The 24,094-nt window shown below is 56.0% G+C and overlaps 6 protein-coding genes across 6 annotated transcripts; 2 read left to right on the forward strand and 4 right to left on the reverse strand.

Annotated features, from left to right (window-relative positions):
* Positions 1-1,223: 1,223 nt before the first annotated feature.
* On the forward strand, positions 1,224-3,086 carry PHYSODRAFT_361394 (hypothetical protein; the record flags this gene model as incomplete). Its single annotated transcript, XM_009533658.1, has 1 exon — positions 1,224-3,086. Exon 1 carries the CDS (start codon positions 1,242-1,244, stop codon positions 3,084-3,086), a length of 1,845 nt encoding a protein of 614 aa, XP_009531953.1. The 5' UTR covers positions 1,224-1,241.
* On the reverse strand, positions 3,059-4,262 carry PHYSODRAFT_336136 (hypothetical protein; the record flags this gene model as incomplete). Its single annotated transcript, XM_009533659.1, has 6 exons — positions 3,059-3,182; positions 3,255-3,460; positions 3,534-3,622; positions 3,699-3,915; positions 3,996-4,141; positions 4,211-4,262. The coding sequence occupies 6 exons, from the start codon at positions 4,260-4,262 to the stop codon at positions 3,059-3,061; spliced, it is 834 nt and encodes a 277-aa protein (XP_009531954.1).
* Positions 4,263-4,466: 204 nt separating this feature from the next.
* Positions 4,467-6,416, forward strand: PHYSODRAFT_547605 (hypothetical protein; the record flags this gene model as incomplete). The annotated part of the gene is made up of 1 exon (XM_009533660.1): positions 4,467-6,416. One exon carries the CDS (start codon positions 4,467-4,469, stop codon positions 6,345-6,347), a length of 1,881 nt encoding a protein of 626 aa, XP_009531955.1. The 3' UTR covers positions 6,348-6,416.
* A 212-nt stretch (positions 6,417-6,628) lies between these two features.
* PHYSODRAFT_515825 (hypothetical protein) lies at positions 6,629-8,335 on the reverse strand (the record flags this gene model as incomplete). The annotated part of the gene is made up of 3 exons (XM_009533661.1): positions 6,629-6,781; positions 6,862-7,001; positions 7,069-8,335. 3 exons carry the CDS (start codon positions 8,333-8,335, stop codon positions 6,629-6,631), a joined length of 1,560 nt encoding a protein of 519 aa, XP_009531956.1.
* Positions 8,336-8,537: 202 nt separating this feature from the next.
* PHYSODRAFT_352087 (hypothetical protein) lies at positions 8,538-10,417 on the reverse strand (the record flags this gene model as incomplete). Its single annotated transcript, XM_009533662.1, has 1 exon — positions 8,538-10,417. The coding sequence occupies one exon, from the start codon at positions 10,415-10,417 to the stop codon at positions 8,681-8,683; it is 1,737 nt and encodes a 578-aa protein (XP_009531957.1). The 3' UTR covers positions 8,538-8,680.
* A 546-nt stretch (positions 10,418-10,963) lies between these two features.
* PHYSODRAFT_317136 (hypothetical protein) lies at positions 10,964-23,941 on the reverse strand (the record flags this gene model as incomplete). Its single annotated transcript, XM_009533663.1, has 1 exon — positions 10,964-23,941. The coding sequence occupies one exon, from the start codon at positions 23,939-23,941 to the stop codon at positions 10,964-10,966; it is 12,978 nt and encodes a 4,325-aa protein (XP_009531958.1).
* Between the last annotated feature and the right edge of the window lie 153 nt (positions 23,942-24,094).

A 24,094-nucleotide genomic window follows, 5' to 3' on the forward strand; every position in this document is an offset into this window, starting at 1 on the left:
TCAAGTACTCTGCTCACGCATCACAACATTCTGGTTTGGATTCTCTACAGATGGAGATATCTCGAATTTTAGGGAAAAATAGGCCAACGTTTTTTCCAGTTGAGTCTTGAACCAGCTCAGTATTACGCACATAGCCGACATTGGATTAGATAACTTTGACCAATGAGATTGAAACCTAATGGAACACAAAGGGTCGCTGGGGACCTCGCTTACCCTACCCCACAAGTATACAAATTTCTATATTAATCTTATCCCTGCAAAATCGGGATAAGAGCGGTCGCCGGTGGGTTAACCTTGCTCAATCAAACTCAGTTGACATTTTACCAGCAAAACAAGTGGCCTTAACCACACGTGACAGATAGCGGCAACTGAGGGTATGAGCTACTTAGGACATGTCCTGGTTCGAGCTGCTGCCGAGAAGCAGCTAGACGTGGTCAAGATTTTGTCGGATAAATGTGACCCGCATTTCCTGGGAGATGCACTGAGCAAAGCTACTTCAGACGTCGAAGGCTTTTTGGTGGAGACTTGTGGTGCCTCTTACGTTCGGAAAGCACGGAAGCTTGCTCGTCTCAAGGAGTTTGTGGAGGACGAAGTGGCGCGGTTGATTGCCAGCGGCCTCCCAGCTTTGTGTGCGAGGGTATGGGGGATTCGCGCCTAATGATGGCGGTGGAAAGAGCGCTAGGGCGTGGTCTGTGGAGCTTGACCGATTTCATGAAGGGCTATTGCAAGCCGCCAGATCTCGCGATGGCAATTGAGAATGCAGTAGCTCAAGGCCGGCTAGGCATGGCAAGCATTCTATCGCTTGATATGAGAAGCATGGTGCAAATAGCTGTGGCTCACGGTGGCCTCGACATTGCGAAGCTGCTGAGGGCGGCAAGCCGTCAACCGAATCTGTGCTCAGCAAATGAATACGATTTAAGAAGCTATAACCTACCTACGTAAAGTCCCAAATTGCTACATTCAATAACGTGGCGTCTACAGTCAGTTCATTGCAGTTTGAGCTTTAGGTATAGCCGAGGATACCGGTGATTCGTTCTTCCAGTCAACGATACAACCGTGTGTAAAACAATTTTACTAAAAAAAATGACGAATGAAATGAACCCCTGTCGCGGCACTGGAACTCCTGAGTGCCCCCCCCCCCCACCGGGTGGGGGGGGGGGGGGGGGGCAGTGCAAGAAATTGTTCAAGCTTTCGATTTGCGGTTTGGAGCTCATTCGCTGATTCACGACGCGACCCAGACTATGGCGTCGCCGCACTACCTGCAGGGCGTCTCAAAGGCGCTCTCTGAGCGCGTCCAGGCGTTGCCGCACGAGTGCAATGCCGTGAATCTGTTCGCCATGCCGTCGACTCTCGACCCCATCGCTCGCAGCGGGCAACTGCAGCTGTTTCGCGAGTATTTCGATGTTATTCCGCGTACTTCGAAAGCAATCGCCGGCGCGGCAGCTGAGGGCCACCTGCATGTTGTTCAGTGGATTTATACTCAGTTAAGTGGTGACAAGATGAAGCAGTCGGCGTGGGCAGTGGAGGCATTTAAAGGAGCAGCTCGCGGCGGACAGTTGGCGGTTCTTGAGTGGCTAAAATCCGAGTTCGAGCCGAGTTTCGAGGACACCGAAGACGCAGCAGTTGAGGCTGCTACTCATGGACAATTGGTTGTTGTGCAGTGGCTGATGGAAGAGTACGACGGTGCAGGGGATGCGGGAGCCCTTACTGCTGCTGTTATGGCTGACCAGCGCGACGTGGAGGAGTACTTGATAAGCATCTGCGACGACGAGACTTGTTTGGACGCCTTGGGCGCAGCGTTGATAGCCAAGGCTGTGGAAAATGACACGGACCGACTGGAAGAATTATCCGAGAGATGTAGCGAGTTGGACGTTCAAGAGGCACTGGAGGACGCCATCGAATGTGACGCCTACGAAGTCGTGGAAGTACTTTGGCGTAGTTATCATCAAGGTGGACAGGTGGACGGGTATGCGATCGGGCTTTCTGTGCTTAGTGACGCATTAACGAGAACGGTCATCAACGATCGAGTGGATGTTGCTGCGATTTCCATCGAGGCAGACTGCATGAACTTGTCCTTCGGTGTTGGGGACGCACTGAAAGTGGCTGCTGCGACCAATCGACTCGACTTTGTTCGACTTCTTCTCACCAAGTGCATGCCGCACGACGTTGGGTCCGTGCTGGTTGCAGCGGTTGATCATGGGCACTGTGACATCGTGCATATCGTGTACGAGAGGTGCGACCAATACGCCGTTGGATCTGCTTTGGAGAAGGCGGCTTCGAGTTACCGATGGGATATCGTCGAGACTCTGTACGAGGGGTGCGAAGAAGGATGCCGCCATGTCAGAGACGCATTGGAACACGCTGTTGCTAGCGGCGAGCTTGAAATGGCGAAGCTTCTGCACCGGAAGTGCACGCAGTATGATATTGAGAACGCGCTGTATGCTGCGATGGGCCACAACCGCTGGTGTGGAGCTCTTACCATCGGACGCGCTCTGGAGAAGGCAGCGAGCCAAGCTCGATGGGAATTGGTCGAGTTAATGTATGACAATGGTGCGGGGCTGGGCGGTTATGCTGTTGGAGATGTCCTCGCTGAGGCTGCTTCAATTGGCCGCTGGGATGTCGTACAGTATCTTCAGGACAAAGCAAAAGGCTACGGTGTCAGTCGCGCGCTCAGCAAAGCTGTTGCTGGTGAGGAACTTAGCACCGTGGAGCTTCTGTGCGTTAAATGCAATCTCCTTGACGTAGCGGTCACTATGGATGAAGCTGCGATGGATAGTCGGTGGTGCGTGGTTCAAGTGTTGGCCAAATTGTACGTGGAAAAGATAGCGGCGACGACGGGCAAGGTCTACTTAATAGAACGAGTCCTGGAGCGTGCTGCAGCGGAGGGTCAGCTAGGCATTGTCAAACTTTTGTACGACAAGTGTGATGACTCCTCTTGCTACGTCGGCGTTCGAGCTACTCCAGAGGTTAGAGAGTTTCTGGCTGCGAATTGTGGTGGCTTGTGCGCCAGGGAATCACAACCGGTCGAAGCTCCATTTTACGTGGATGACTTATCTTCTTACCAGTCAAAAGTTGCATTTTCCTGAGGTGAAAAGGCTGGCTTCATTGCCTTCGCAAATGCCTGCTTCCGTGCACCGCAGTCCGACGCCTCGTAGATGTCCACTGCGGTTTGCAGTTGCTCCCTGTACAACACACAACGCGTTATGAATGCAACCGTGGCTCACTTCCCTCACCAACACAAACGTTCCACGAACCGAAGCGCCTTCACTCGCTCCTCACTTGGCGGGTGCGTCGAGAAGTACTTGAACTGCGAGCCTTTGTCCAGCTGGCCCAGCAACGTGTTCATCTGAATGCTGGCGCGAGGGTCGTAGCACGCCTGCGCCATAAGTCGCAGCCCAATCGAGTCGGCCTCCAGCTCCAACTTGCGCGAAAACGGCAGGTCCACAGCCAGCTTCACCATCTACAAGCAGCAACCACAATCACAATAGGTTATCAGTATAACCGCCACCTTCTCAAAGCTTAGTTATCCATACCAGATCGCTAATCTGGCCGTAGTCCGGGAACAGCAGCGCCAGAAGTCCATACACCAGCAAGCTGAAGGAGATTTTCTCGGCGCCATGACCTACAATAAATAGCAACAAAACATCGTTAAACAGACCGTCCGTGGCTAGTCTTCACTATCTAGTATAGCAACTTACGGGCCACGCCGTGTGCAGCTTCGTGGAACATGACGGCGGCCAGCGCGTCCTCGTCGCGCAGCACCTTGAAGAGCCCCGAGTGCACAAACACCTTGCCCCCAGGCAGGCAGAAGGCGTTGGGCTCCTTGGCCTCGATCACATGGAACGTCCACTTCATGAAGGGCGCGTCCGACTCGCTCGCGATCTTGTGGCCGACGCGCGCCACCGCCCGCGACATCTGCAACAGCGACAGAGCAACTTCAAGTGAGCCACTTCATCTCCATCTCAATAATAGTCGGGAGCCTTAAACTCTCGCACCGGGTGCGACGGCGGCAGCAGGCGGGAGCTGCTCAGTATCTCTCGGTACGCCTGCTCGCCCAGCCGCTCCTCGTGCTCCGGCGACAGGAACATGACGCGGCGGCGGCCGTTGAGCGGCATCGTCTCCACATGGCTCTCCACGTACACTACAGTTCCAGCATAGTCATTGTTAGAGCGCAGCTCCAGCCCTATACAATATTGCAGTCAACACGCACATCCTCCCAGCGCGGCCGAGCCCACCACCACCGCCTTCAAATAGGGCGGCATGCGCCTCCAGTCCTCTCGCCAGCGGCGACCTCTTCCTCCGCTGCGCATCCGATGCATACTCGTTGCAAAGTGAAGTGGTCGGCAGTTGATACGCATGTTTCATTGGTCGAAAACACGGCTTATCTTCCACCCAATCAAAACGATTCTAGGTTTATCCATCAATCAGCGAACACACTTCACCAAGAGATCCGTCCGTCCGTCAGTATGTGGCAGCGTCTCCACCTCGCGCGGCGGCCCGCGGCGGCTCTGCTGGGCGCGCGGCCACTGGCCCAGCGTCGCTCGGCCGTGCACCCCCCGCTGACGCGCCTGCTGACGTCGGCCGCGTCCGGCCCGGCCGACTGCAGCCGCCGCATCCTGTGCGTAGACGTGCCCGAGCACGTGGCCGAGGCCTCGTGCGTGCAGGAGCTCGTGCAGCGCGGCCACGTTGTGGACCAAGTGCGCGCAGCCTCAGACGAGTACCTGACGTCTGTGGTGAAGGACTACGACGCGCTCATGGTCGCGCCCGGCACCAAGCTGCCGCGCGAGCTGCTGCGCGTGGGCGCCAAGAACAAGCTGCAGCTCGTGGCCGTGCCCGCGGCCGCCATCCCGAGCGAGGACATTGACCTCATGGAGGCCACCAACCAGGGAGTGATGCTGCTGCAGCTCGAGCCCAAGCAGGTGGGCGACCGCTCGTCCGTGGAGGCCGAGATCGGCCTCAGTCTGCTCATCCAGTTGGCCCGTCACCTGCCGCGCAGCGTGGCCTCCATGCGCTCCGGCGAGCCATTCGACCGCCAGCAGTTCGTCGGCACGGAGCTCGCGGGCAAGAATTTAGGCATTGTGGGCATCGGCCAGGCGGGCCGCCGCGTTGTGGATATGGCCCACGCGCTGGGCCTCAAGGTCTTCGGCTTCGACCCCAACCTGAACCAGGAGGCGGCCGAGCTCATGGGCGTCAAGAGCGTCACCATGGACGAGCTGTACGAGAACTGCGACTTCATCACGTTCCACGCGCCGTTGACGGCCCGCACGCGCGGCATGTTCGGAGACGCGGCCCTGGAGAAATGCAAGCCCGGAGTCAAGATCGTGTCGGTCGCCGAGTACAAGGGAAGCCACGGCCTGCTGGACGAGAACACGCTGATGCGCGGCCTCGAGTCGGGCAAGATCAGCGGCGTCGCGCTGGACTTGCTGCAGTCCGCGGGCTCCAAGGACGGACGGGACTTGTCGCCCAAGTGGCTCGAGCTCATGAAGCACGAGAATGTCATCGCGCGCACCCACGCGGACGGCGCGGCGTCCGACGACGTGCTGCAGGGCCGTAAGTACCGCCTTCTGGCCGAAAACGTCGGTGACGCTCTGGCTCAGCGCTACTACCGTGGCGTCGCCAACGGCGTGTTCATGCCGCTGACGCTGCTGCCGGAGATGAAGCCGTTCCTGGAGCTGAGCGAGTCGCTCGGCCGCTTCGTGCACCAGCTGACGCTGTCGGCGGACCCCAAGGACCACATCACGAACATCTCGTTGGCTGCTACTGGTGGCTTCCAGATTGACATCACCACGCCGCAAGCCCGCCAGGTGCTTCAGAACGCGCTGCTCAAGGGAATGCTCGAGAGCATGCGCGAGCACAAGCAAAATGCTGAGGACGAGGACCAGCCTGATGTCAGCCTTCTGAATGCCTCGCTGCTCGCTATGGCCAAGGGAATCGATGTGCGTCAGGGAGACTTGCAGACCGACCCGGCCGCTGTCCGCCGCCACCTCAAGAACTGTTTGGCCGTGGTGGTGGAGGCCAAGAACAAGGACCGCCTCCTTGTGAAGGGCAGCGTCTTTGGCGAGGACCCGCGTGTCGTGCGCGTGAACGAGTACTCGGACTTCCCGGCTTTCCGCCCCAAGGGCAACCTGCTGGTGTTCAACAACGAGGACGTGCCCGGTGCTATCGCCGGTATCCTCAGCGAGCTGTCGGAGGCGAAGATCAACATCGCCAACTTTGGCCTTGCCCGTCAGAACAACGTGGAGCTTCCGCTTGGCATTCTCACTCTGGACTCGGTGCCTTCCGACGAAACACTCAACGCGCTCAAGGAACTGCCCAGCGTTCGCAGCGTGCGTTTTGCGCAGGTGTAAACTCGCTAGCATTTGTGCTGTGAGAGATGGCAATGGCTGGTGATGCTGGAGTATAGACCAACATAGTCGGAAGGCTCGGAAAAAGACAACAAACAGTAGCGACGCAGCAGCTATCGTCTGCTCTCTTTTATCAATTCAACAGAGAGCCACGAAGCTCCAGCACCACCAGCGAGTGCAGTTTCTTGCGCTCAAGGCGCAGCACAAAAGAAAAGAATACAAACATGAACCAGTGCCGTACAGCGTCAGAGAATATAGCAGCCACATCAATCCTCTCACGGGGATTAGGAGATCACGAGGGGCTGCACCATCGACTGCGATCGTCGTCTCTCCTTCTTCTCAAGAGAAGCTGCGTACAACTGCTTCTTGTCTGTCGAGGTCTGCAGGAAGCGCTTCATGGTGCTGTACAGGAAGGGGCTCATGGACTCCTTCTCATGCTGCGTCATTAGATATCGGGTGTTAGTCGTGCACTTAGTACTCGGCTCATCCAGCCAACAACGAGACGGAAACAACTTACCTCATAGCAGTACATCATTACAGACATCGAGGCCGAGAAGAGAGCAATCTCACCGTACTTGAAGCCGGAACAGATCCCGCGGTCGTGCAGGATCATCGCCAAGCTGTCGAGTGCGCGTGGCAACACGTACAGCGCCAACTCTGAACACACAAAATCCCTATCAATCCCACATCCGAAAGAGCCAATTCAAACCTCAAGCACTCGTACCAGAGCGTCGACTTTTGGGTTCCAGGAGAATGGTCGTCGAGGCTCCAAGTCCGGCCAGATAATAGATGAAGCGATGGTCTTTACTGACCACGCGGCGGTGCAAGCAGATGAGGGACAAATACAGCGACACGAAGGACGCGAGGAAGCAGTTGGACCTCGTAGCATTCAGTATCGAGCGCGCAAGCGTTCGGAATGGCGAGCGCAGGAAGCGCTTGAAGTGGATGACCACGCCCGGCACGATGAAGAGCGACAGGTAGAGCGGGAAGGTCTTCTGGAAGGCGCGCTTGAAGCACAGCACCGACCCCACCACGCACGAGTCGGCGTTTGAATGCACAAGCCTGCAAGGCACAATGTCCGTGGGCAGCGGGAAATCCCTCGGGATTCCTGGCTTCCGGTCCAGCAGCTTCTGAAGGACAGCAGCGCTCGCTGGACCTCCGCGATTGACCTGCTGCACAAGCTTCAACGTCTCCAGCTCCACTGGGCCAGTCTGCACAATGAACCTGTAGTACTCCGGAGGTAGCGTCGTTGGTCTCATGACGTACGCGTACATGACCTGCGCGCTCGAGAGCGCAAACAGCAGCGCGTCTCCGAATCGCCAGTCGCTTCCCCAGAAGTGCCAGCGGCCCAGCCTCTTGGCCGTGTTGTATCCGCACTGCAGCGCTCTCGTGAGGGCATAAAGCGCTAGTGACCGACGTCTTTTAGCGTCCACAAAGCCCAGTGCAATGGCCGCGATAGCTCCTGAGCCTAGCGCCGAGATCTCCTTGAGCTTCTTGTCGTCCTGCAGCTGCTTCTTTGGTAGAACGCGCCGTAGAATGACCGGTAGTAGCGCTCTAAGCCCCCTATAACCCCCTGTGAACCAGCCCAGGAAGAGGCCGAGCCTCACGGCGTCCACGCGGAAGGCCAAGTGCTTCTCGTCCAGCAGCTGGCGCAGATCCGTCGCCGCCCTCCAGTCGCGGCGCTGCAGCAGCTTGAGCAGCCGCAATAACGCCGCGATACCCGCGCGCGTGTTGTAGGCCAGCAGGAAGTTGCTGGTGCCCAGGCGCAGCGCCTCCAGCAGCTCCTGGGCCAGCGTCTCGCCCTCGTCGCCGGCCTGTTGCTCGCTCACGAGCGTCCGCACAGCCAGCTGCTCGTCCTCAACGGCCACTGCGTCCTCTTCGCCCTCGTCGTCCGAGCGGCTGAAGAGGCTGATGTCCGACGCCGTCACGTGCATGTTGGAGGCCGTGGACGGCACGCGCGGCGGCAGCGTGGACGGGAAGGACGGCGCCATGTTCACCCGAGCCTCCGATGGACGATCGCAATGAGGATTTGAGCTGTTTACTGAACAGTTGTTTGGTCCGACTAAAAAAGCTGAGCCATTTCGTCATGTTTGTGTCGGCGTGACGCCACTTCACTTCAACTTGGCCATATCTGTCTGCAGGTATCTGATGTTGGTTGGTTTGGTTCACCCAGGAGTTGAATTACAATTACCTACTGCTACGAGCAAGCACAAAGCCTACACTACCAAAGACGCCGGCGGACGGAGGGGATGGTTGACCCGAAATGCTGGAGAGTGAGTGCACCTAGCCATGCCTTCCGCTCCGAGACGCGCGCGACGCCGCTTGATCTCTACCATCTACAAGGTCTCGACGAAGGTCATGAGGTCCGCGCTGTCGCCGCCCGAAGCGCCACCGGAGCCTGATGTGCCCTGGGCGCCGGTGCCGTCGTCCCAATCGAGCAGATCCATGCCTCCGAAGCTGGTGGGCGACAGCGCGCTGGAGAAGTCCATGAGCCCCGACGAGGTCCCGGAGGGCGTCGGCATCTGCAGCAAGTCGGTGCCCATGCTGCCGTAGAGCGAGTCGTCCAGAGTCAAGCCCAGACCGGAGCCGATTGACGGGCTCTCTCCTCGTGACGTCGGAGGCTGTTGAGACTGTTGTGGCTGAGGCTGTGGCTGAGGCTGCTGGGGCTTCTGAGGCTGTGGCGGTGGCCGCTGCTGCTGTGCGGGATTCTGCTGGCCTTGCTGCGGTCGCGAGGGTATCTGCTGCCCCATTTGCTGCTGCGTCTGCTGGCCGCTCTGCTGGTTCGCCGCGTTCTGACTATTCTGTTGCTGCTGATTCATTTGACTTGCCTGCTGCGCCGAAAACTGTTGCTGCTGTTGCTGGGGCTTCTGCTGCATCTGCTGTTGGCGCATCATTTGTTGCTGCTGCATCATTTGCTGCTGCCGCTGCATTTGCTGCTGTTGTTGTTGCTGCTGCTGCATTTGCTGAGCCCGCTGCTGCATCATATACTGCTGCTGTTTCTGTTGCGGGGTCTGCTGCATCGACGCCGACGTATTTACTGCGCCTTGCTGCTGGTTCTGGCCGGCCACTTGCGGCTGCGTCATAGCAGCGCTAAAGCCACTCGACGTTCCGGTCGGCATTGTGGAGGATCCCACGCTCGACGGCGGCCCCGAAGACGTCGGGCCAGCAGAAGTCGACGGAGGACCGACACCGCCACTGCTCCCATCAGGAGCCGGGTAACTCCGCTTGTCAGTCTCCGTGCGCAGCTTCTTCAGGTACGGGTTCACGATCTTTACAATGTACTTGAAGACCTTGTCGAGCTCCTCGATCTTGCGCGCCGGGTGCGTGGCCTTGTCCTCGCTCAAGATGTTGGCGCAGAGCTCCACGTAACTGAGCAGGTACCGCAGCTTCTTCTTCTGCTCCGTCTCGTCGTGGCCCTCCATGTGATCCACGTACTTCTTGAAGGCGCTGTGCACCTTCTCCACGTCGCCCTGGTGCTTGGCCCGCAGCGCCGCGTGCTGCTGCCAGTACTCGGCCGCCGAGTTGGTAGATGCACTCGCCTCAGTCTTCACTGGCGTCGACACGGCCGACGTGGGTCTACTCTGTTGCTGCTGCTGCTGTTGCTGCTGTTGCTGCTGTTGTTGCTGAGCTCCTGGGTGCGGCCCGGGTCCGCTGAACTGGCCGTGGCCGGGGTAGCTGCTCACCTGTCCGCTGGCGCCGCGCTGGCCCAGGTTGAGCGTGTTGTAGTAGGAGAAGTCCAGCCTCGAGAGCATGCCCTGGTTGGGCAGCGCCTGCGCCGCCATGGCCGCGTTCATGTCCGACTGCTGCGCGCGCAGCGACTTGAGGCGCGTGAAGATCTTGTTGATGTAGACCTCCTGCGTGGGCGACTCCTTGTAGAGCGACAGCTCGTACCACGACACGTTCATCCAGAGCTTGATGCCGGGCACGGGGTCCGCCGACACGCGCACCATCTCGTTGTAGATCTTGGCGATGAGGTTGGCGCGGTGCTCGCGCGTGAGCTGGATGCGCCAGTCGGCGCCCTGCTGCTGCGTCGGCTGAGACTGCGCCATCTGGTTCATGGCCATCGAGTTCATGGGCATCTGCTGCTGCGTCGGCTGAGGCTGGGCCATGGGCTGCATGTTCATCATCATCTGCTGCTGCGGGTACATGCCGTTCATGCCCATGGCCATGGCGGCCTGCGGGTTCTGCTGCATGGCCATGGAGTTCATGGGCATCGACATGCCGCCGCCCTGCTGCATGCCCATCGCGTGCGGGTCCATCGCTTCGGCTCCCCTGCCTGCCACGCGCCGCTGAGCTGAGCTGAGCTGAGAGAGGACCTGCGTGCCGAGTCGCTCTTTCGCGAATGTGAGTCGGAGGGAAGTGAGCGCCGCGCTGCACTTGGTTTCACTATGGTCTGACTTGCAGCACTGGACACTTGAAGAGAACGTTCGGCGATGTTTGTTCGCGCGCTGCGATTGGAGGAAAAGACAAGATATTTTCGTCCAATCGACAGATGGCTAACAGTTGAAGTGGCTGTGAGTCAAAAGATACGCCCTGAATTAACAGGCAAAGTTAGGCTATTTCAGCAGCAAAACTGCAACATGCAACATGTAAAACGTAAGCCATCCACCTCCTCCCTCTCAGAAGCGCGTGGACGCCAGGTCGGGCCGCGCGCGGTTGCACACCTCGCAGTAGAAGTTGGCCATCGAGTTGAAGAACGTGCAGCCGCCCTGCTCGCCGGCGCAGACCCACTTGCCGCGGGGCACGCCGCGCTGGCCGTCCATGTCGAGCTCGCAGATGGCGCAGCACACGTCGTCGGGCTGGTTGATGAAGGTGCAGTTGCCGCAGCGCCATCCCTGTTGCTGCTGCTGACTTTGCAGTGTCTCGTCCTGTTGCTTCGGGTTCGGCTCGTTGCAGGCTCCGCACGCGTCTGCAGTGCCGTCGTTCACGTACGTGCACACGGCGCAAGCCCAAGACGCCTCAGCTCCTAGCCCCGCAGCTGCCCGCGCACTCTCTTGGTCGTCACGCAGAAGCGCGCTCTTCATCTCGTCGCGGGAGATGCCGAAGGCCGCGCAGATCGTCTCCATCGGAATGCCCTGCTCGTGGCCCTTCTCGCCGTCCGTGAAGCGCGCGTCCGCGATGAGGCCGATGATCTCGTTCAGCTCCTTGGACGAGAAGCCGAGCTGGAAGCTCTCGAAGCACTTGTGGACCTCTTCGGCGCTCAGTCGACTGTCTTCGTCTTCGTCAAAGCGCCGCAGCGCCACCGCCAGGTGGAGCGCAGCCATCGTCGGCTTGGGGTCCTTGCCCTTCTCCTTCTTCTTCTGGTACTGTCGCTGCTTCCGCAACAGACTCTGCTGGAATTGCTGGAGACGCGCTCGCGCGGTGAGCAGGTGCCACTCGCTCTGCGCGGTGAACACCTTGGCCAGCGGCGTGTCGCCCCACAGATGACGCTCACGGCGTCGCAGGCGAAGCAGACACTCGAAGAACTCGTGGCGCAGTGAGATGGGGACAGTGGCCAGACCCTCCAGCAGCAGCTCAAGCTCCTGCGGGAAGTAGTACATTTCGTTGTTGAAAAAGCGCAGACACTGCACGCTAACGGCGATCGTCCGCTCACGCGGCGCCATCTCACTCAGCGTAGTCACGGTAGATTTTGGCGCCCATGCCGAGAAGAAAGATGAGCTCTCGACGAGTTCACCCTCGCTGGTACGCAACTGCACTTGGCTGACCTGGAACACAGGGTGCTTCTTGTGGATCATGCGACGGATCGTCTCGCCTTCAGCAAGCGACAGCGTTGCCAGATACACGGGAATCTTGCTCGTCGTGACTGCCACGGCATCTTTCACTGCAGTAGAGACCGCATCGGGACTCGTCGTAGTCATCTCAGCTGCTGCCTGAAGGGCCTTCACCGCGATTTCGTTTGCACTGCCACCACCTTCAGCAGTCATGATGGCCATGAAGAGCTGCTGGACAACCGTCTTCATGGCTTCTTGGTGGAGTAGTGGAGACCACTCGAGAATTAGCCCAACGTTCTTAACGCGCCGCTCGCCAAGACCCACCCAACGGCGTCTGAAAAAGTTTCCAGACATAAGCAACTCCGATGGGAACGCAATCTTCGGACACTCTGCATGAGCTTGGAACTGTGAGAACGGGTAGAACACGTTTGCCTCTTCTTCCTGCTGCAGTTCCACAGCAGTCTTCATCTCTTCGTCGCCATCGGATGTAGCAGCTCCAGCAGGTGGCTGGGCTAGAACGGTCGCACTCCACGGAATCGGATGCTCGTCATCACGCGTGAAAGCACTCATCTTCTGCTCCTCTTGCTCCGCCTCCTCTTCAGCTTCTTCCTCAGCTTCAGCCTCGTTCTCGTGAACAACCTCAGCCGTGAGGCGCAGATCGCCTTGCTCTGAACCGTCCTCCGCTAGCATTTGTTGCTGACTTCCCGATGAGTGCGCCAATCGTTGCTTTACAGCAGTCACGCGCGTAGTTTCTTCGTTCGTCTTCAGGAAGTCTTCGTGGCTTTCAACTAACTTCCCGATAACATCGGACAGTTGCTTCTTTGTTGGTACGACTGCGTCCACGTTGTAGGAGATCTCCACACGGAATATTGAGATGCATTTGCGTAGCCAAGCCTTGGCGCTGTCATCCTCACGGCCAATAAATCGGCGCAGCCTTGATGACAACGAGGCTTCCTTCGCTGTAGCTGCAGCAATTTCGTTTAGTAACGAGTGAAGTGCACGCCTGCGCCAGGTATTGTGCAGTTCTTGCAACGATAGCTGGACAAGCTGCATTGACTCCATTCGCATCGAGTTAATGAGAAGCCACGCTGGCACCAGCAGCAGAAACTCATCCAAACGTTGCTGCGCTGAAGCCTGTGTGCTCAACTCGACGTGCGCAAGCTTCATCTCGTGGCGGATGCGGTTCTCAACTTCTGGAATGAGGAAGAGGCAAATTGACTGGCCTGTAGCGATTCCGCGCATGCGGTAGGCCCCCTGAGCGTAATCGCGGAATGTCATATCCTTGCCAAGCGTGACAACAGCTCGCGCGTTAACGCATTGTTTGATGTCCATGCCAGTCGTGTGAACTTGATCATAGAATGTAAACCTCTTGCTTGGGCTCAGGCCACACTGTACCAACGGCATGGGGGCGTTGTGGTCACGCAGCAGGATCATTTGTCGATCGTCCTCATCCAAATACACCACTCCTTCCATTTCAGGTGGTAGCTCCGCCAGCAGAAAAGCAGCTACCTCTTGGTTGTCAAAGCCGGTGATCAGTGCACCCGTGTCAATGAGCGCGTGCACTGGGGGCTGGGCATGCGCAATATCCAAGAGTAAGCTCCTTGCAGTCCACTCGACCTTGCGCTCGATCGACACAATGCGTTTGTTGGTCAATGCTTCAAAAATGCTGCCGTCGCTGCGCGGTTCGTAATAGCATTCTCCCAGGTCCATCGGTAACAAGTTCGACGGCGTTCCCGAAAAACCAATGCGCTTAGCGAACAGAGAGTTACTGCCGAGTTCGTGACCACACGCCGAAATCTTAAGCTTCTGGAAATTCATGCATGACGGGAAGACGTGTTGCCGGACATAGTAGTAAACCACACCAGCAAGCTTGGCTACGAGGAAGTGCAGCCGCGCTACCTGGGCCGAGTCACGAAGCTGGAACAGAGGCAGAGGAAGAACACCACCAGACGCCTCCTGCTTGTCCGACGACAGCGCAGCTAGACCAGTACGGACCCACTCCCTGAACATGGCACAAGCTGGACGCTGGTCACGTGGTCCCAGCTGACGACTGAAGTCTTGCTTTAGTTGCGATACGATACGCACGAGGTCGGAAACACGAATACCCTCGTAGCGATAGGCCAAAATGGTCAGTCCGATCAACACGTCAGGGTGTGCAAATTCTGAAGATCGACTTGGCACATCTTTTCCGATGAATGGCACGGCCAGCATCAGCCGAGAATGGGCGTTGCCACCACTATTCCCTGACGCAGCAGCCGCTTGGTGTTCTCCTCTTAGGAGTCCATAGGACACACGATTGATCTTAGAAAGCACGTGAGGAAGGATTGTCCGCAACCAATCGCGCGCAAGGTTGAGCAGCTTGATAGATGATTCAGACAGCCCGTTCTCAATATTAGCACGTAGTGCAGCATCCGTATGAAGCTCGGTGCGAGGGCATTCCAAATAGTACTTTATCCGATCAACGGATACCTCTATCTTCCCCATACGGAACAACTTCATCAACCATTCAATTGCGATTTCCGAAAGCAGCGGTAGCATGCGTGTCTCGTAAAATTCCATGTCCAGCAGCACCAGGTGCGGGAAGCGCTGTAGCGTGTGAGCAGCATATCCCTCGTCCAAAACAGCGTGCAGCCGTGGAATCAGCCCATAAGGGTCGGTAGACGTGTCTGGTGATGCAAGAACAGCGTCAATCAAATAAATGGGCAATTCCCAGCGGTTCGCAGCAAGGTCAATAGGGAACTTGTTGCCGATCGGGAAGTTGAGCTCTGAACGCAGCGGGTGCAACAAAACGTCCACCTCATCCATGATCAAGATGCCACTCTGCCAGAGTCTGAGCGTCTTGTGTAGTTCGTCTGCCATTTCCGAGCGGTCCTCAAGCACGCGCCTCAAACGCCTGATATTTTGTGAAGCTGAAGTCAGCGGGAGCTCGATGATATCAGAAGACTCGTCCAGAGAATGCAACAGCTCGACGAGTTTCAACATCATCGATTTAATCGACTCAGGAGACGCGCATACCACATCGCCGTGACGCCGAGCGCGGTCCAGCTTTGTATACATCTGCAATGCAGCCGCCGGATCGTCACTTATTGCACGGTCAAACTCGAACGTGAAGATACGCTTGCGCAACACGCGATTACTGAAGCGGCTTCGAAGCACCTGCCGAGACTGCTCCAGAAGTGCTGTTGGCATAACATGAGTCACGAGATGCTCCTTGTCGGCGAGAATGTACGTTAGCAAAGGCCCCACCACCGTCGTTTTACCAGCTCCCATGATCATTTGCTGAACTCGGGAATTTCCCTTCTCCAGACTCGTCAAAAAGCTGTCGATCATCTGAACTTGTCGGCCACGCAACAAGATGTCGAACACATACTCAAACACCAAGAACCGAGGGTCAAACTTCCACCCCGTTGAACCACCCTCAGTTGGGCCACGAAGGTAGTATCGCTTCGATAGTAGCATGTCGGCCAAGTCTCGAGATGCCTGACGCGTCATCTTCACTCTGCTACTCTTGTCATCTGCGCTTTGAGAACTAGCAAGCCCATTCAAATGCTTGACAAGAGCACGCGCTGCCTGAACAGTTCGATTAATATGAACTATCCGACTGCAGAGGAAGAGCACAAGCAGAATTTTCTCCACAAGATCCGCTGTCACGTTCACCACAAACGGGTTTCTGGTCTTTAGATCCGCCTCAAAGCGATCTGATGCCAGAAGAGATGTGAGGAAGTCAAAGGACACTCGAGGGTATAAACCAACGTGCCGCTGCATCACAAAGCGGTCGGCTGCGACAGCCTTTTCTGCATCTCCATGAATGTCACCGCGGATCTCGTTTAGCAGCATCTCAAGCATCGCAATCCCTTTTTCAACCATCTTACGATCACTTGTTCTCATCTTTTCACACAGGAGAATCAACATCTTGAGACTTTCGACAGCCGAGCTGGGTGAATTATCTTCGATGGGCGAGGATAAATTCATCGGCGTCACGCCCGTGATATAAGCATCCTTGCTTCCGTTTACAGCTTGCGCGTTGATCGCAATGTCGTCTCCAAGTCTCTTGAGCAAATCTTTTGCTGCTGCAGTTTGTGCTACCGGGTGCTTGGAGAGGTCGAAGGGTAGAGCTACCCCCACTTCCGCTTCTGGATCACAGAAGGTAATGAAACGTTTAACGTCAATCGCTTCCAGCGGGAATTCAGGATTAATGGGGCTGCTCTTGGCGCCCACAAAAAGCCGGTCACCACAGGATGCGTTTGAAGCATCGAAGTTTTTCGACTCGTCCGTGGGGGCGATCGATATCTTAAACACATGCTCGGCAGTCTGGTGCAACTGGCCAAACTGCGTCTTGATTGGGGCGATTACGCGGGTCTGGTGGTCCTCCGACTCCAGCTTAGATTGAAATTCCATCTCACCGAAGTCGAAAAAGTGTTTTAGCATTGTCCCCACAGTCATCTTCGAATACAAATTTGCACCACGAGAAAGCATGTGTACACTTTCTTGATCGCACGGAGATGAGGGCCACCCTCCACTTGGATGGGCAATCACCATCGCCAATTGTGCCATTGCGTACGAGGGTGCGCATTCTTCTTCGCCATCATCCACGGTTTCACGACCCCACCTCGACAACTTCAGGTGCAAGAAGCGAGCGAACAAGTCTCCAAAAGACCGTGTGCAGTCTTCGCCGCCCATTCGAACGATAAGCTGCTGGTTGAGACACTCATACAAGAACAGAAAGCCCAGGCCACGGTTTGTTCCGCTAATCTCGTCACCGACAACCGCGCAATTCCACACCAGCTTTCCAGCCTCCTCGTCGTCAATCAAAAACTTGTTATCGATACCGACTCCATGCTTCGGCCGGTTGTACCGCACTGTCGAGAGCTTTTTGCCGTGCGCCGCAAGGTAGCCTTTGCTGTACAAGCAGAGCTTCATCCACGGTTGGCCACCAACACGTGATCGAGAAAGCTTAAAATCAATAGTGCCGTCCCTGTCTGCCTTCATATTATCGCAGAACTCCTTGCGCAGCAACAGAAGAGGGGATCGTTGATGACAATGCGCAAGGGCTTCCTTCTCTTCTTCGAGAGTCAATTTGCAAGAAGCATCAACGTGGCCACTCGTGGTCAGGTAGTCATGCAGTTCACCGCTCAGCTTCCACGGTGCCTTATTGTCGCTATAGGCAATGCCAAGTGAGAGTCGAATACGACATGCGCATGCATTTGGGTGGCGGTCGTCCAGCGTTTTGGCCAGTTGATCGAAGACGCGCTTCTCTTCGTCGGTAAATTTCACGTCCACATTGCACCCCAGGATAAGCTCCATCGCTGCTGCGTAATTCCGAGTAAGCAGACTTGTAAGAATCAGGTACAGCGTAGAGCTGAGAGATGATGGGAGCAGGAAGGTGTTGCTTGAATGCACAGGATACGTATAGAATCGCGTCTCCATTGCCTGCTGCCATCCCACGGACCCACGGTCGCTAACAAGAATCGAGGAAAACGGTTCTCCACGTATTGCAGGGCGGTACACGTCGTGATTGGGACAGATAAGCTTCAGGTCCGTAGTATCCGACTCCAACACAAAGCAGTCTGGTGCAATCTCGACGAGGCCTCGGAGGTATCTGGAGGTATCTTCAGGCATTGCAACCGTTAAATCACTCACAAACCAGTCATTCTGATCCATCACGTTCAGGCGGACACGTCCTGACAATGGGTCCTTTGCCGGCTGAAGCTTTAATTTCAATCGCGGAAGCTCAAGGAAAGCAACTGAGGACAGCCCCCTAGGCGCGCCTTCCTCGTCCTTGCTGGTGCACCAAACCAGAATATGCGATAGGTCTTCTACCCGACTGAGCAATTCGGATAGCGCAACAACCTCGTCACTTGCCGCAGAACTGGCTTCGAGCAGGCTCAACAGGTAAAGCGTCTCTCCAACAGTTTCCTCAACAAGTTCAAGCGCTTCGTCATCATCCATTTCGTCCTTGGTTTCCTGATCAACGTCCATGGGTGTAGGAGCTTCATCCGTAGACACGCTTGGCTCCGTGTCATCACTTCTCGCACCTTCAACCCGTTTGATTTCTGCGCGATTAGCAGGATCCTCCAGCCATGCTTTTGCCAGCTCCAAATCCTTACCGAAAAGTCCGAGTGCATACTCAACAGCAATCCGCGACGGGGAATCCTCCAAGCTCATCAGCAGCCCGATATTTTGTTCGTGCTGCTCTTCAGGGCTAAGAGCAACTTCACCTGATGCGGCTGCTTCTTCCGCCCCAAGGATCTTCATCTGATTATTTTCGTCAAGAAGCCATTGTGCTGCTAAACCCACGTTGTTCCGGTTTTCGCGCAGCGCGAGACCACATCCAGCGTACGAAAATCCCATAGCCATAAGTTGAACCACATCGTCGTCGCTGATTTCAATCGAATCGGGCGACGGGTACGCAGGAGTGCGTGCGGATTCTGTTGCAGATCGCCCGGGAACTCGAACAGGTGCCGGTGGCGGCTGCATTTGGCTATTCGTTGCAGAACTTTCTTTCTGATGGATCCGAGAAAATGAAGTCATGATAGACTTTCGACTGATAAAGGCCTGTCCGTTCTCCTTCATTTCGATCTCAACGCGATAACGGAACCACTGCGACTTTGAGTCCACGGGTTCGCCTCGAAGACGTCCATCTTCACCGATCCAGAAGCGGAAATTCTCCAATAAGCAGCTTGGAACAACACCTTGCAGGAGGCGTGGGGGGACAAACTGCTCAGTGCCATTGAGCAAATGGTTTTTGCGCAAAATGACTAGAGACCCACCAAGCGCTTGACGCTCAGTAGGTTCGCCACTAGCACGAAGCAAAGCCGGATCCACAGGGCCTTGGTCCGGAGAGATATTCAGAGGGAAGCTGTGAAGGCTTAGACGCGAGTTCGACGTGAAGATAAGCTTGCGATAGAGTCTACGTCCGTGAGAGACAAGTGCATACATATGCATCACTTGCATCGTTCGGTACGCCACAATTTCCTTGAAGGTCGCAATCTTCTCCTTGTCTTTATCGTCGGAACCTCGGTCCAGTCCGATGATGCGCACATGGGTAGCATTAGCTGGCAACGGGTCGCATGGTAGGAACAACATGTACGGCAACTTTTTGTCGTCGGGGACGGGAGGGTACATGAGGCGAAGCGCGTTGCCAACCAAATCCACAAACCATTGTTCCTCAGCATGAGGGTGCTCCTGCTCCGAATAAATATCAAATGGTCTCGAAAACGTCTTGCCAAGATAACGAAATCCATCATCACCAGGCAGCTTCGGCTTTTCTTCCGCCCCTCTTGCTTGTTGTTGTTGAGGTGGAGCACGAGCAATACGAGGTGTACCGCATACGTCGCAAGTGGCGTTGGGGTTATCACCATTGAAATTGGCACACGTGCAGGCCGGACACTCCCAGTACATTTTAAGCTCTTGAGGATTTTCGTCCGGGTTATCCGAACCACCACCCGTTCCAGGTTCATATACCACCGGGGCGCCCACACCTTGATCTATTTCATGCGTAGGGTCATCCCATTCGACAAGTTGATAATCAGTGCCAACAATATTCACCCATAGGCGATGTTCCTGTCGCGCAACCAGACCGCAATGGAGAGATTTGTTTCCAAAGATTGCCATAAAATCTGCATACTGGGTCATCGAGTCCTGAACGGGTTTGAGTTCGTCATTTCTCCACAATATCTCCCCTGTTTGGGCATCCAGCTTCAACTCTTGCTGGCGGCAACTGAATTTTCCAGCACCTCCGACGTCGGACTCCTCGATCCATTCCCACGAGTCAGTTTGTTTGGTTGAGCGCAGAGCAATTCGCACGATATCACCCAGGACCTCGTTTCGACTTGTCTTTGGCAGAGTTACTAGCCACTGCACGATTGAACGGCGGTGCAACTGAATTGTCTCAAAGATCTCCGCCTCGAGAACGTCACCTGGTGGAAGTTGCAGCTCTTTTCCCTCGTTGTTACGTAGAGCAACGATACTGGGGGCTTGAATCGTCTGCATTCCAACCTTCAAGTACAGAGGTCGCCCCTTCAAGTACTTCTCGAGAGATTTCTTGCCGACGTTCGCCGTATCAATGCCTTGCGCCTGGAGCCAGCGAAGCAGCCGCTCTTCTGCGGATAACCCGCCCTTCTCGTCTTCACCGTCCGTAGATAGCTTCATACCAAAGCAATGCCAATTATGCACATAGGCTATGGATCCCATCAGCTCAGATATTTTCTGAGTGTCGTATTCCGAAGGGCGCAGGCTCACATGAAGCTGTGCAAGGTACGAATGGATTACACACGCTGTCTGAAGGTTGTTCGCCTCCTCCGCTTCTTGTCTCCACTTATTCAGAGTGGTGTGCGCGAAGCCAAACACATAGGCCATCAGCTGGGACCGGTATCCTTCAAGCTTCTCGACACGAGCTCGGTCGTCTCCTGCAATACACCGATCGAGAGCAAACGTCATGTAACGAAGGACGTCCACGCCCAGCTTTATCATGAACAGGATGAACCGAGCGTCTGCCGAATGCACCGATGCTTCGCCAAGCTCCTTCACAGCATCCAGCATCTTCAACAACGGAATTACAATTGCTTCTGGTGCATGGATCAACTCATTCAGAAGCAACCCATTCATGGTACCAAGGTGGTCTTCACACTTCTGGTGATGAACGCGGGCATCAAAAGTTCGCTGAATAGCTTCCTCGTGCATCACAAGGTTGGACTTCCGCAGCGGTATATGAGAGATCTCTTCGGCCTTTTCATCCGAGACCCAGTCTCCACCCTCAAACAAAACAGCGCGGAACAACTGCTGTAGCATCGGATTGAACAAATACGTTACGCGGTCCCGCGAGGAGAAGAATGACGCCACAAGTGGAATCCGCGTGTATGGGACCGTCAAGTAGCTCATGAGGTATTCCGACTCCTCCGCAGAAAGTGTTCCATTGTACGTGGGCAGGTCTGTAAGGTGCATGATATCATCTTCAGTAATCACTGTAGGCAGGCTTCCTGCTGATGCACTGCTCGAGCTTTTGACAAGTAAAGCTCCAAGGTTCGATGGACTCGTGATAATTGGCCCCTCACCAAAATATACCTTTCTCTCCATGAACCCTTCGACCTCCACATCAGCGATATCTTGGTCACTCCCTCGAAAGTTCACCACCTCCCACTTCAACGTCGCGTGCAAAATTCGATTGAGCCCGCGCATTCCGAAAAAGTTCCGTCGGTGAGTCGCAGATGAATCATCAAACGAAAGCTGCCACATTTGCCAATGTTGGTGCGCGGTACGGCGGCGCATGAGTTCGACTTCCTTTGTCTCCATAGTAGCCAGGAATTTCACCACCATGACTAGATCACGAGTCAACCCCACTTCCGGGTGGTCATCTGCCATGGGCGTGGTATCGCTGCAAAACCACTCCATAAGTGCCTCCATTTCAGTTGGCGGAGTCTGATTGTTTGGGTCAATTAGCTGGTAGTGATACCGCTCCATCAGCTGGCGGAAAAACAGAAGCGTTGTGGAGTACTTCTTCACCTCAATCTTGTCCTCAGGCATGTGATAGTCAAAAAGTTGTCGCTTGCCCCTTGCGTCCTGGCTGTGGAAATACGCGAGCACTTGGCCCCGGATAACACAAAAGTTTGGCCGAGCGAACTCCATTGCCGACGTCATCTTCTGGATTGAAAAGTTGGCTTTGCAGAACGTGTGTGCAAGTACGTATCCGCCTTCTTCCTCCATCATCAACGAAATCTCAAGTGGTTCGTCAGCTGCCGGCGTACGAATTAAAGCATCGAAGATGCACAGCACACATAGAGCTGCAAGCGCGCGTTCCGAGTCAAACTGACGGCTTGGTTGTTCCATTGACTGCCACACCGACCCCAAAATCATCAGCAGTGAATGAAGATGGTTCAGACACCGGAGCTGCATGTCCTTCGCAACCGGTTGCCGCCACATGCAAGTAGACGATGCGACTCCATCGGCACTAATAGGTTCCGGCACTGGTAAAACCTCAACCAGGACACTCGTTATAAGCTGGATGACTTCGTGGTGCAGCGAGACTCGAGAAGAGGACGAGCCCTCAGCGGCTCGCTTGAGAAGAGACTCGCACAGTGCCTCACATCGAACAAACGCAGCTACCGCCAATGGGATGGATGTGACGCGTTCTGGTACGTCCAGGAAATTACTGAGGGTAGGAATTTCGAGCTCAGAGGCGTTTCCCGCATATTCACTCTCCTTTCCTTGAAGCTGCAATAACTCTGCATTCGCGTGAGGTGCAAACGGAAACGTCTCTTCCAGTGTAGCAGTCTCGCGCTTACTCTTGCCTTCGGAGCTAGGAGTAACCCCTACAGAATCTATCAAGCGTTCCGTTTGGCTCATCAGTTTGTTGACGTGACTGAGACCAAGAGCTTGAATATTCTTGCGCTCGTGGTGCTTTAGCGTTTTCAAACCAATTTGCTTGACACCCATGGCGATGCATTTGATCTCCGAGACGGTTAGCGTCGACTTGGGTAGGTTGAAGTCCTCGCCTGTCCACGGATAAAACTCGCCGGTCGGATCTGACAGCACAAGCTCCTTGCCCAACGGCGTCAAGATAGCTCCATCAGGTCCACGCAAGATGAGCTGCGGCACCTTCCTTACTCCGAACGTCTGAATGAGTTGCTTCCGCGCCTCCATTTCGGAAAACGGCACCATCAGCCACGTGTGTCCAGGCAAGCTCTCCACGAGCGCTGTGTAGTCTGCCTGCTCTTGGTCGACCGACACCACTATGATAGCGAACTTCTCACCGGCTGCATGGAGTCGCTCACTCAAGATCGTCAGTAGCTTGGTCAGTTTCCGGCAGGCTACAGACGTCGATTGTGCAAAATAAATACCGACGACAGCTTCCGGATCGATATCTGCCACTGTGCGGGTGCCTTGCAAAGAATCTTGCAGCGAGATGGTCGACAGCGTGCGCAGCGCATTGTCCAGCGTGCCTTCAGGGACGCCCTTGGCCGGGTTTTCAGCGATTTCCAGTCCCTTGACGACCTGCTGGAAGAGACGGTAGCGCAGCTTGTACAAAATCGCGTACTCCACCTCGTCGTTCGTGAAGGCCTTGCTCCGGAGACACAGATACCGTATTGCCTCGATCACGCTCTTGCAGAAGCCGAGCTGGCTGCGTTGCGCCGTGTGTACGCCCCCAAGAGCTGCGCTTGTCCAATCTGTAGGAGCGCGCTGCTCCGTGGCTTCACTCGCCAGCGGCAGCAGCCTGTCGCCTGCGAGCCACGGCAGCAACACGTCGTAGATCGTCTCCGCGCGGTGGTACTCGGACGGGGGCTTGCGCACCCAGAGCGAGAACAGCAGCGTCCAGAAGGCCATGTCCAGGAACCGAACAGCAGGGATGCCGCCTAGTTGGATGCAGGGCTGCACGCGGATCTTGTCGGCGGCGCTGCCCTCGACCTTGCAGGGGTGGTACATCTCAGCGCCGGGGCCTTTGTTGCACACTGTGAACGAGTACTCGGCGTCGCCGGTCTTCTCCAGCACGTAGATGATGGAGTGGCTTGTAGTATTACCCACGTAGCCGCCGGGCACGAGCACGGGCTCGCCCGGCTGCAGCTTGGCCAGCTCGGCCTTCCACTCGGCCAGAAAGGCCTGGAACTGCACGGCGTCCTCCACCTTGGCTCCTTTCTCGGCCCACTGCGCGCAGGACGCCAGCTGGGGCAGCAGTGTCGTCTGCAGCACGCGCTCCTGCTCCACCGAGAGCGAGAACGTCACGGGGTCCTCGTCAGCGGCGTTTGAAGGTTGCGATTGCGGCTGCAGCAGCTGCGTGAGACCCGAGAGCGCGCCCACGAGCGCCTGCGGGTCTCCGCCGGCCTCGTACGGCGTGGCGCGCAGGTACGGGTCGCCGAAGAGGCCCAGGAAGGCCGCGGAGCGCCACGCGGTCATCGCTGCTAGTGTCGTAGCTCTCTTCTTCTCCTCTCTCTCTTCTCCTCCTTCCTTCCTCTTGGACGCTCAACTCAACCCACGCGAGAAGAACGGGGAATGAAGGTCTCGGATCGCCGCAAAGATCGCGACTGGAAGAAATGCAGGTGATGCATT

The sequence above is a fragment of the Phytophthora sojae genome (assembly GCF_000149755.1).
Source record: "Phytophthora sojae unplaced genomic scaffold PHYSOscaffold_7, whole genome shotgun sequence".
NCBI lineage: Eukaryota > Oomycota > Peronosporomycetes > Peronosporales > Peronosporaceae > Phytophthora > Phytophthora sojae.